This window comes from Lissotriton helveticus, chromosome 10, assembly GCF_964261635.1.
Source record: "Lissotriton helveticus chromosome 10, aLisHel1.1, whole genome shotgun sequence".
NCBI lineage: Eukaryota > Metazoa > Chordata > Amphibia > Caudata > Salamandridae > Lissotriton > Lissotriton helveticus.
The window spans coordinates 669,247,872-669,261,581 of NC_136071.1; the positions used below are offsets into that span (position 1 = coordinate 669,247,872).

The 13,710-nt window shown below is 38.1% G+C and overlaps 1 protein-coding gene across 2 annotated transcripts in view; it reads left to right on the top strand.

Moving 5' to 3' along the window:
• Positions 1 to 13,710, top strand: part of LOC144784447 (sodium channel protein type 5 subunit alpha-like) — a 1,060,325-nt gene that overhangs the window by 289,524 nt on the left and 757,091 nt on the right. Inside the window, exons 3-4 of one of the 2 annotated variants that reach the window (XM_078663204.1) lie at positions 3,995 to 4,113; positions 10,577 to 10,666. In XM_078663204.1, the coding sequence (XP_078519330.1) occupies positions 3,995 to 4,113; positions 10,577 to 10,666 (209 nt within the window). Of the gene's footprint in view, positions 1 to 3,994; positions 4,114 to 10,575; positions 10,667 to 13,710 lie in introns of both variants that reach the window. The other variant, XM_078663205.1, reaches the window with a different exon arrangement.

The following is a 13,710-nucleotide window of genomic DNA, read 5'->3' on the forward strand; positions in this document are numbered from 1 at the left end:
TTGGTTTAATAGAGGATCAAGCAGAAACTTGGCTTTTCTTCTTTCTTGAGCAATAAATTAATTTACATATTTTGCCTTAAACAATACAGAAGGTTTGCCAACGTTCTGTATAGCTGGTTGCCAAAAGATGCCTTGAAGGAAAACGCTTATATGGTAAAAATGTGATTGCTGAAGAGTTCTGAGCTGGTATTTTGCTATGGCAATACTGTTAATGTGCATAATAAGTAGGCTGAATTGCAACACAAATTTCAGCTCAACATTCTTGCCAATTAAACGCAATTCAAATGAGTAAATTTTTCAGGGCTTGCTAAGACCACTCACTCTTTATATTAGAACCCCTAACAAGGCAGTAAGAATGTCTTATTTTACATATACATATATAAAGTCATGCTATATATATATATGTATATATATATATATATTTTTTATATATATATATATGGATATATATACATATATATATATATATATATATATATATATATATATATATATATATATATATATATATCATGACTTTATATATGTATATGCTTAAAGATATTTCTGTGTGTGTTGTGTGTGTGTATACAGACACACACACACACACACACACACACATATGCACTCCGGGGGTTTTGTTCTACAAACATTTATTAGACAAGCATTCACATCTCACCACACACTAACGTGTTTCAACAAAAGTCTTGCTCACTGAGCTAATCTTCATAGAACAAGAACCCCAGAGTGCAGCGTAATCCCTTTGGTTTACAATTATTTGGAGACTGGTCTGTCTCCGACGCATGTACCGGCAAAGGAACAGCATGCTGCAGATGACCAATTTGTGAATCATATATATGTGTGTGTGCGTGTGTGTGTGTATATGTGTATATATACATGTTGGGTGTAATCAATATTGAATTGATGCTCCTCTAATGAGTGTTGTTCGTTCCTTGCACATGGGACCGTTTTTATGCGTATGTGTGTTTTTTTATATATATATATATATATATATATATATATATATATATATATATATATATGCATACATATATATATATATATATATGTATATATATATATTTTCTTTTTTTCTCAAGTGAATGTGTGGCTGAACCATCATTGCATAGTGACGACTACCTCTTTGTTTTATGATATATACATCTATATATATATATATATATATATATATATATATATATTAATATATATATATATGTATGTGTGTGATCAGTCCTTCTATTTGCATTCAGGGTGGACAGTCTTTGCTGTACTCAAAAATTACTTTCGTAGAAATCACATCAAAAATCCGTTGTGAAAATCGTTATACACCAGTGGCCACCTCACTATCTTCTAGTGTGTGTGTGTGTGTGTGTGTGTGTGTGTGTGTATGTGTGAATTTATGACATGAAATATGTGTGCATTAATATCTCCAAAAAGAGCATCCTGTAAACTGGAGCCAATACGGCTATGGAATAGCACCCACACTGCCCAAAGCAGATGTCAAAAGTGCCATTCTGGGAGTGTTGTTTGCTCTGTTCTTTACAAATCCCAAACATTGGTCAGGAGCCTGCCAACTGAGGCACATAGTGGTCCCCACAGGCACCTACTCTCTGAGACTTACACTGACACCAAAGATGCCACAGAATCCATTCATTATGTATCAGTTGTCATCATTGAGGAGCTAGGTCAAGAATCAAATACAGGTGACAGTGCATTAGACTCCTCTTACTCTATGTTAAAACGTCCCCTCAGATCCCATTTGTGATATTCTCATGCCAATCCAACGAGTGCCAAGCTTTCACAACTCAAGGGCTAATAGAGTTTTAGTAATACCTGGCACTTATGAGAAGAATGCACAGAATTATCTGGCAAGATCCTATTTAGAATGTTGGGGATTTTTACTATTTGACCATATATTGGCCAAATATGGGATTTTTGTGGTTTCAGTTTCAGTGCCACTCTACTCACTGCTCCATCTAATGAAAGCTTATGCTGTTACGGTCATATCTTAGAGAAATGGAGCCATACAGGTTTTCATACATACTTAATAATGTATATTTTATGGTCCCAATTTGCACTGAAAGTAACAGAGCGATTTAGTAAAAAAAATTACATTTACGGTATTAGCCCTTTTGCAGCCCGACTTTTGACTCAACAGTCCACATCCACACATGGACAGAGTGTTATGGAATGCATTGTTCGGTTCATAAATGCTGATCCCTAAAGATAACTGCCAATGCCTCTAGCATCATCTGGGTTGTCATATGTTATGTGCAAGTATCAAGTAGAACAGTTATGCATTGAGGTATTGCAGCATGCAAAGATATGTAGAGGGATAAAAGATGGACAAGTTCTGGCACTTTGTGGCTCCACTTTGAAAGGCTTGCGTTCTGGGTCAGAGTAAAGTATACGATTTGCTCTAATTTCCATGCCGGGCATAGATATGAAGGAAAAAGTCAATGTGTAGACACAACTGCATGTCATTTTCATCTCCTGAGAAGCTAGTATGGATGGGAAGGAGTTAGTCTTATATCTAGCCAGCCTTTCTTCTTGGTTTTTAATAAATGCCACTAATGGGACTGTCAGAGATCATGGGTGTACCTCTCAAATGTTAGGGTACCTGGTATATGGTTAGTCGCCACCCAGCCTGATGCCACTAGATGGCTGGCACTGATGGGGAGCAGTTTGTTTAATGAAACACAGGAGCCACCTTAGGGCCACGTGACTCGGTAGGATACAGCCCAATCAGTTGTCTTTTGAAGTCTAGCTGGCCTGGTGCCGTCAGCCACGCATCAGTGTAATGCTTTTTGGGGGCTGAAAAGGCTGAATACACCTGATCACACCTTGGACCGTTGTCCCCCGATGGCCACAATGTGCAAAGTGTAGTGAGGTTCAAATCCACTCTGTTTATCTTCAAGCCGGATAAAGTGGATTAGAGTAGGTTACATGATATGTTGATGCCTACAGAAAATCAGCATTGAGGGCGGAGAGCGAGTTACCCGCTGCCTGATGTTTCTGGAACGTTCTTAAGTTGGAGTGACAGTCGGTCATATAAAAAGATGAAGCAGTTAGTCGTGCGCTGAACTCCTGGGACTGGAATAGCAGAAATAATGTGGCTTCGTCCGTTTCCAACTCAGCTGTGTGTGTGTGACCAAAGTATACAAAGGTGGCGGTGGACACGTGTGGGGAACCTATGTCACTTCCGGAAATTCAGAAGGAAGAGTTATCTCAAAAGAAGTTTTGAGCATATGCTTTATGATTCTTTTTTACCTCGTGATGATACTGCATACACACACTGAAAAATGTTATATATTATAATATTCTGTTTACTACTAAGTCCTTCACTGTGAGTGTGCTGAAATTGTATGCAGCGATATTGGGTGACGGGATTTCCGGATGGTTTCCCCCACACTAAATTCTGTCGATGTATAACTTTTCTTGGCTGAATGGGGAATAACTGCTTGGACACAGGCCCTTTTCTTTACATTTTCCATTTGCTCAGAGGAGGCAAAAGGTATCAGTGCAAGGGCCGAAGGAGCACAAGAGTTTGGGCGGGTATTGCGAGGGGTTAGGGCAGATTTCAGACTATCCAGGGAAGCACTGTCTGGTCCCCATGTTGATGCAGGATTTGGGAAGAGGGTGGAATGAGATGCAGTCTCTCCTGGCCCATAGTTTGGGGTTCTGAGTTTGCAGACATGCTAATTCCGTGCTCAGCAACACTTGGGATAGTGAGCGGTGAAATTCCACCAAGGTTCGTATCTCTGCGTGCAATTTCTGACTCGCAATGAGGGCGAGAGAAGGAGAAAAGACTAAAATGACAATCAATTAAGAACCCACCCACCTGTGGCAGTTGAGCATTCTATGCTAGGTTAACTCCCTGTTAGACTGATGCCAAACTCATGACGTCATTTCAGCAGTGCTGCATGCTTCTTAAAGGAAATCAATGTATTTTTGTGCAGAGAAATGGGTTCCAATTGCTCACTACTTTTTTCTGTTCCTTTTTATCTTTCAGACATTTGTAGTCCTGAACAGAGGGAAGGCAATCTTCCGATTTAGTGCCACACCTGCATTGTATATAATTAGTCCCTTTCATCCTGTCAGAAGAGTTTCCATTAAAATTTTGGTACACGCATATCCTTTTTCAGATTATTTCTTTTACAGGTCATAGCTCGACGGCCAGGTAGGAGTTAACACCGCGGCCACACATCCCCATGTTAGTACCGTTTAATAATGCATTTATTTTATTTACATGTGACATGTCCGATTTCACCCAGTGTTCAAATAAGTATTAGGGGTTCAGTAGAACAAGCTCTATCAACAACAGAAAATAAGCAAAAACATGTTCTCAGGGTATACATGTCATGAAAAATACTACACAGGCATCTTGTGTGGAGAATTTTGGAATTACGTGAGTCATTCAGACTAATGTCTTAATGTACCTGGCTAACATTCTCGTAGTGGTGTTAGTGAGTGACGTGTCGAATGGTATTTGTAAACCGAGTTTTTTTAAATAAACGTTTCTACAAGAGTAATTAACAGTAGTCACTTGTAAGTGTCTGCACAAAATGACAGTCATTTGTATGCAAATTCTTGCAGGCACGGGTACACAAAGAGATGCAAATACCGCATGCACTGGCTTTAACCATGGTGCCTAGATCTGAATGACCGTGTTAATACGTTTCATGACACTAGAAATGCACATTCTTGTTGAGGTATACTTATTTTTGACTTTGACCCTGGGTAGATGTCAGAAAGGGAACCTTCAAAATGTCAACATTGCCCAAACCACAAAGACCACTCAGGTTTCAAAGAATGGTTTGGGTGACTTTACCATTACATGCATGAGAGATAGAGTCATTAGGCGCCGACATACGCTGCGATTCACAGAAGGACACGTACTTCAGTCCTGTGAGTTATCTGTATAATTTCGGCCCAGGTTTGTCAACTACTGTCGCCGTTGGGATGATATGTGGAGCCAATTTGGTCTCACCTGATCAAGCAAGGAGTCATTCCGACCTGACTGATAGGAGTGACCTTCCCACTGATTTCGGTGACCTAGTGACCTCTGACTCCAGGGACAGCGTGACAAATCTACCCACTGTTATGGAAATAGAAAGAGGGGTCATTGAAATGAAAGAGAGCGAGGTAACTTTCCATTGACGTCACATTTGAATGTACGACACAGCAGTGCCGCATATTTGCATAGAATGGGCACATACAATATTTTGCAGGATACCAACAGCCTTCACTGAAGGTAAAGTACTGTAGACCTATACGAGTGCATTTGGAAGGGAAATGCACAAGGTTAATAACTGTATTTGCGGGCAAGTTTAATGAATGTCAATAAGTGGTGGATGAACAACTTCACAATTAAATAATCTACTTTCACAAGAAGCAAGCTGCTCATAGGCTAAACATGCTTGATCCTAATCAGCGTCACTGGAATTATGCGACAATGGGGGACCAAATTATGCACTAACATTGTCTAGATTAAACCTTTGATCTATTTGAAGAAGAAATATTTTTGGAGAAAGCTGAACATTATCCAGCAGATTCAGATTATATGGAATAGGTGGTTAAATCTATCTATACGTATGCAGAAAAAATGCAGAATCACATAATTCCAGTGGCACTGGTAATAATTCGTAAATTCTATCTAGAAATGTGCATTATACTTGCAAAAGGAGCTTCTGGCAGTGCAACAGATACAAAGAACGTCAGTAGGGACCCCAGACTAAACCACAACACCTATGGGGAGAAGAACCATTTCCATGATTAGCTCCCAAGTGGAAGCACATTTGGATTTACAACTGGTGTTGAAACTTTACATCCATGCAGTCAGTTAACATATTTCCACATTTTGAAATAAAGAGTTGCATTTATTGTATTCACCCAGTACTGTTCCATCTAAATCAAATGCAGATGTACAGCTGTTTGATATGTCAGTTCCAATAATTGAAATTTGTACAAATACCTTGTCAGTTAAAGTCAATGTCGACAATACTGTGCAGGCTCTCCAGAGTGTGTGATTAGTTTTGTACTGATGCAGGTGAATAATTATCCATTCCATGAGCAAGGACCAGACCAGCTAACAGATCATCAGCACCCCCCTTTAATAACACATTTGAATTGATGTTCTTTGTTCGACCTTCAGATGTGTGCCCCCATCATCTCATACAAGGCATAGTCTCAATCCCTTTCCAAGTTAAATAGGTGTTTTTCTGCTTCTTGTCCATCATTTTGTATATGTATTTATTAAACTTTATCACAAGGAAAGCTCATGTATTGCCTAGCATTATTTATCAATCCCAGGAGTTGCAAATTGCAGATTTGTGGTATCTGGAGAAAAACTAGTCACTCCATCCAAACCATATTTCATAAACTGGGTTGTGTCCCAAATACTACTGTGCTTTGTTCACAAAACAACCCACACACAGTGTCTAATCTGATTGGATGAGCGGCATTTGAGAGGATTTGTAAGAATATGAAAGGGGACTGTGGCAGAACACTGCTTTGTGTGACAGTGATTCGAAATCTCTGAACTATAAGTGTCTCCCTTTTAGTTTGTAGCCCTGCAGTGCATGCTGTGGACTACTGGGTAAGATCTATAAAGTTACTTCACAGAACCCTTGTACTGCTTTTCTAAGGGATGGGCTCAGCGCATGTTTCGTAGTCTGCATGGCTAACTAGTGAACCAATGATATCTCAAGCTGTGCATGTTCTAAGTAGCATCACTATTGTAATATGTGTTAAGGTCAGAGCCATGATAGGGGTGCCTAGTCCCTCCATCCTTTCCATAAACATCTGAAAGAGAGGCAACATTGTTCCATGTAATAATTTAATGTACAGATTATTGTCCTATTGTCCATCGCTGGAAATGTGGCCACCATGTAATTCAGTGATTTACGTGAATGCTTCCAGGCATTGTTGTTTAGCAGGGCCCCTTCTCTCTATGACACAATATAACCATTAAGAACCATTCTTTGTCTTTCAGTCAAATCTTGATGCCATCATTCAAACATAGTTTGGGAAAGATGATATTAATAGATTGAAATGTTGCTGGGTAAACAACAACTAAGTGAACCATAAAATTAATAAAAGAGTCTTCTTCACACCTCACCTTTACAAAAAGGTTTACAACTCTAGTGTACGCACAGTAATCTCTGGTTTTGACATCCCTTGAACCATTGGTGCCAAGAGACCTGCAGGTATATTTTGTGATATCAAAATCCAATTTAACATAATAATATAACATATTATGCTAAATTATTTGGCCAGTCTTAAATTTTGAGAATTACTCCAGGTGTTTTCCTTTTCATAGTTTTTGTTAGCTTGTCCATAGTATTACAGACCAATCATATGCAAACCAGTCTTCTCCCCTCACTTCAAGGAGCAGTCCAGGTTTAATTGCTTGGTGAAGTAGTGATTCACAAAATCTTTGCAGAAGGAGATTTCAAACTGCAAGTGGTCTTTTATCAGTGTAGGCACTGCAAAAATAAAACAGATACTCTGTTGATGGAAAAAAGTATATTTTGTATGTTATACCTGACTCAGTGCTTGAAAGGAACATTTCCCCTGCTCCTTCAATTCATTAATCTATTGCTGTTACAATATTTTATTTTAAAATTATTATATTATTTTCATTATAGAACATAAAACAGAAGCTGCAAATGTACAGAAAAAAGGATTGATCAATCAATCAATATAATAAATTGGTTATAAATAATAATTTAGAATGTAGATTTAAATTGACAAGTACACATATGAATTAATAAATAGATTAAAAACAAGTACATACAATAAATACAATCATGGTGTTAAATATATTGCAACATCCCTTTAGATTACTCCAGCCTCCAACTACCAATCAATAACTAACGCCCCTATCAATAGTTGGCCCTTGTCAAGCTTCCAAATAAAGGATACCCTAATGGCCAGTATTTCAATATACAACACAGTAGACCGAAATCCCCCAAAGTTCTTCTCAGTAGTTCAAAGTCCCACCCCTGGCTACCCAAAAAAGGGCGGTTAATTCTATCCTCTAAATCCTCTTGAGATATAACAGATCTAGCAGCTATTCTGTGTATCTAAGTCTGTGTCTGGTGTCAGCAAACAGTCCGCAAGGCATTCCCATGCTTGTGCGCTTTCAATCTATACCTGCCCTCTCTTCAATTCCTGAAACTACACAACACTCTCCACTCCAGCCCATTTAACCAGTTCTTTCCTCCATCTAATGAATCGAGAGCCATGCACAGACTTCCAATGCATTGTCAATTCACATTTAGCAGGAATCAATGCCAAATTGTAAATCTATTTGTGATTTTCTTCTTTTTAGAACAAGGGTATCTCCCTAGGGTGTAGGCTGAGGGACTAAAAGGGATCGCCCGAAAAGTTAAGTTATTTAGACAATCAATAACTGCTTCCCAGAATCCAGCTAAAACTGGGCAGGACATGATCATATGGAACAATTCTTCCCCTAATTCCTCACATCTCACACACTTCACAGCAGCAGTCACGTAAAACCGATTAATCTTGCCAGCTTTCAGGTATGCCCTATGTAAGATGTAAAAATGTATTCATTTAAACCTGCCACTTCGCGAGACATCAGGTATATGGAGTTCTAGGTCCGTCTCCCATTTAATTTTCAATTCAGCAAGGGGAGCAAGGAAACCTGCACGCATTGCACGATATAAGCACAAAACAGCTTTTAAGCGGCCTGACGTAGTACAGAGTAATCAGCACGATTGGTGCTTTACAGGCTCATTCCCTCCATTCCCCTAATGATACTGAATCATGGCAACCACAGCTCTAGGTAACAAAGATTGGCCTGCAGGAACATCAAATTCTTCTAAAAAACCCTCAAATGAAAGTATCACTCCATCCCGGTCTAAATCACCTACACAGTTAACCCCATAATCAGCCCATCTCTCAGTTCCTCCTCACGCACCTACACCAGCCACTGACTTTATCCAACTAAGTGGGAAATCAGGTGAATAGGGTACTGGGACATGGCCCCATTGTAAACATCAACACCAACATTGTACTACCAAGAGTTCCTGAGAAGCCACAGGTAGCCGACGCAGAGGAGCTAAGAGGACTTGCAATAAGTCTAGCAAAACGGGCAATGAACCAACTACACCTTCACCTGGGTTCATTCGATTATGAACCCACTGATTCAATCACTGCAGTTGGGCTGCTATATAGTAAGACTCAAGATCAGGTATAGCTAGATCATACTCCACTGTAGGGCACTCAAATTTAGCCAGGGTTATTCCTACGCCTACCTGTTCCCCAGATTAGATCCAACAATAGAAAACCCATATCTGTGAAAAACCAGCGAGGCACTAGCAGCGCTAGTGTAGAAACGAAATTGAGCAATCTCTGCAAGATCACCATTTTAACCACCACTATTCTGCCAGCCGCAGGTAAAGATAATGTAGTCCAAAACTTTACCCAATGTTGTTGTGCTCCAATAACTACACCCACATTACCATCTACTTGGTCTTGCTGATTATGGTATATAATAACTCCTAAATATTTAAGGCAAGTGGAGCTCCATGTTAGCCCATGCAGATTCTGAGGAGGGATAGCATCTGCACGAGTGGATACAAATGGGATTTCTGCAAATTAATGTGCAGGCCAGAGAGGACCAAAATGCTCTAATAGATTTATTGCACCTGGCAAGTTCACTCTAACAACTTTCAGGAAGATAAACATGTCATCAGCATATAAAGCTAAATATTGGGATAGCCCTGTAACCTCTAATCCACGATACAATTCTCCTGTGCCAGCACAACAGACCAAATGTTCCATTGCCAATGCAAATAATAGTGGTGAAATCGGGCATCCTTCTCTAGTTCTACATCATAAGGCTCAGATATAGTTATGCCTGAGCAAACCCGTGCAGTGGGACCCAATTAAAGGAGGCTAATTTAGCAAATAAACCCAGGACCCGAGCCCATATTAGCCATTACCTGATACAAGAATTCTCAACTTAGCCTACCAAAGGCCTTTTCAACATCTATTTCCATGAGAGATCCCAACTGTTTATTGAAAAACTCCTCATTCAGCAGTGAGATGAGTCTATTTAGCGCTGTATCATGCCCTAGAATTTAACCCACTTGAGCCATATAAATCAAAGAGGTCATAGGGGGCTGTTACAATGGATGAAATATATCGTAAATATATCTTCACACACTTTTGAAATTTTCAGTCTTCAGAAAGAAGAAATAGTACTGTCACTTCTCAACCTGAAAAAATACCCCATAATTGAATTTGAGGGTGGTATCAGAACCATGTGTTTTAAATTGCTTAGGAATATCCTATGTGCCCAACAACTAACCTGACAGCTTCAAACTAAGACTCCTGTAGATAACACGTCACCGAAAAAGTCAGAATGTAGGAAAGCATGAATGGAAACAACTGTATAGAAAATACATTATGTACTCTTAGCGTGATAGACCGGTTTCCTACAAAATGCATTGCTACGCTTTGAAATGTTATATATTTTATGGTACAGTAAATTTAAGAAAGCTTAAAAATTTCGTGACAATGCATTTTGCTCAGTAATCTTATTTCCTTAACATGTTTTTACATTGTTCAGTATATTTATTATGTGCACTATTTTAACCAACTGTGTGTTCATGGCCATGTCTGACACGGCGCCATGGACCAAGTACGTAGAGTAAGTATCTTTTCACTCTCTACCTACTTCGTTTAACACAGTTGTTTACAGTACTTTCCATTGTATTATACTGTACACCTTACTTCCTATTTCCCTATATCCTTTTAAAAATTGCAACAATTAACTAGGCTATGTTCTATGTTTTTTATTTTTTTGTTTTGTGAAAGCATTACAACAGTGCATACATATAAATATAGTGAAAACGTATCAAAATAGCAACACAAGAAAAAAAACGTTTTGTGGTTGTACTGCACATTGGTTAAAACATAGTGTTTACCAGACGTACCCTGTATTCTTGATACTTATCGAAAAGTTTGGATGGATGGAAAAAACAAAAACTATTATATATTTGTCTCAAAGTTACATTATTTCACACTTCATCACATATAATGGCACCTTTTAATGTAAAGATGAACCTCAATACTCAATCAAATATACAATCAATACTCATTTTTGATTAACAATAGTTGTACCACTCTTCATTTCAAATAATCCCTTGAGGTTAAAATGTTCGGTTTTCCGATTTCTATGTAAGCAAAAACTATTGAACTCCAAATTAAAAACCACTTCGAAATAAAAATTGTGCTGGAAAAATTGCTCAAACAAAAACATTTAATAACCAATGATTAGGAAAAGAGTTGTGTGCACATAGCAGAATCGTAGGCTCTTTTGGTAAGTGCTACTGTTATCAGTGTCATTGACAGCAAATAATGAATTCATTCACTGAGAATGGATAGCTTGGTCTTGGTTGTATAGTTTGCAATTTAGCTATGATTACCACTGCAATAAAGAAAATGTATTCCCGGATTTAATATTGACTAGTCGTTAAACTAAATATTATGACTGCCATATTCAGATCACACCTACCTCTAAACTGGCTTTATTTATAAGAACATTCAGTAAACGTTTCTCAAAATGTGAATGAGATCAAAGAAATCCCAAACACATGGCAAAGTAGTGATCTCTAAGTTAATATATTAAAGATGGAATTTTACATTCCAGATCACATTGTAGCTGTTCAGTCTGAGATAAAATATAATCAACAGACATAAGGAACACTTTCTTAAATGTAACTAATATTAATAATGGACAGTCAACTTTCTTCTACCTATATAATTATTTGGACCTTTTTCTAGTTTTTGGGGCATCCCACTCCCCCTCCCCCAAAATGGAAAAATCCTAAAACATACATTATCTTTTCTTCTTCAATAAAAATATCAAATTCATATATGACATATGGTCTCATGAGCCCTGTACTTCCATCAATCTTAAAACAAAAATTTTGAATATTTTATTAATATTTATGGGAAGAAACAATAACTCATGACTCAATGGTGATGGCTAAATATACATTATCTGTCCCGATTAAATGCTGTGCCTGAGGTTTCATGCCTTGCAAGCTGCATTTAGTGAGTAAGTATATGATTTCCAGCCAATCTAATTCATTCATTTTGCTAAATTCACTTGTTATGGTACATCTGAATGAAGTCATTTTACTATTAAAATGTAATTTTACATCTTCATGACATCCTTATAAATCTGTGACAGGGTGTAGTTATGTCAAAGAATACTTTCTGAAAGCTACAAAGGACCTCTTTGAGTGGTTGACTTTGAAAACGCTTGTCAATACGTTTTGTAATGCACAAAATGGAAAGGGATGCAATGAAAATGTGTTTTGTGAATTCTTCTGATTGTACAATAGAACCTATGAATTTCTTTGTGTAGTTTCCTTTAATCTCATTATAAATAGTTTTGCAGCAGCCATGTCTTGGAGCGATAAAGAAAATATAGTGAAAACCAGTCAGAAGGGATAGATTGAATGTCAAAAACATTACAATATTCCCAAGGTGGAGAGAATTCTGGAGTTAAGTATCTTAAAATTTAGCAGGTGCACTATCAGCAGAGGAAGTTAAGGATTGACAGTGGTAATTCAGGTGCACATTGTTCTAGCTACAGGAACATCATATTGGCTAGGTATGTATAGAATCAGGCGACCTTTTATAGGTTGCTTTGGTTACATCAAGTATAAACATGTTACTGTTAGACATTATTGATATCAATATTATTGTGACTTTGGAGGTTGAACATGGCTATCTATGAGCGTCATCGAGAATAATAACTGTGTTCTTCACCACAGGGTGCAAGTGGATTTGTAATTCTGTACAACGGAGTAAGCCCTGTGGATCCACCACAATACACTTTGCAGTGGATCCACAGTGCCCTTTCATAGGAACGAGTGATTCTGGTTGATATTGGAATTGTAGGCAATATAATAAGTGAGATGGAAGGCATTCACATACATTTCAGTTAACCTCCATCCTGTGTGATTGTTTGTGGTGTGCTCCTTGCAAATAAATTATCAACTAATAAATTGATCAGTTGGTCAACATGCAGACAGGCAGGCCTTACCCACTTGCAAGCATTCATTTTGAGCTTGAAGAGGGTCAATATGAATATTGATCATCTATGATTCAATTTTTAATACAATTATGTCTATGACCAATCATGAATTTCCATCAAATGGGCAATACCATGATTCCTAAGCTAGTACAGAGATTCATGTGGCAGTGCTGGAATGATACATTTCTTTCACGTGTGAAATACTTCCATGTCCAATATGTATAGTATGTTTATGGCACTGCTTACTTTTCAGACTCTTGGTGTGATGGCAAAATATCTCTGATCTCTAACTGTAGGACTCTTGCCACAATGTTAAAGGTGAGATCGACATTAGCTATAATGTGAAACGGAAGCCATTCACAGTGGCAGAAATGGACTAATGCCACACACTACCACATTAAGTTATTATCTTAATAAAATAGGATCTTTGTTGCAATGTAATGAAAGGTACTGTTCAGCGCTGGCCAATAGTGGTGAGATTGCCATTTTGGATAAATGTTGTAACATTTCATTCTACCCTTTCCCTTTTGGAAGTCATTACAAAACGTTCACTTTGGACAAGTGTAAACCCTACATAGGAGCAATGCATGATACATGCAAACCTGCTGTCTTTATATTGGTATAAAGGCACAACTGGATTAAGT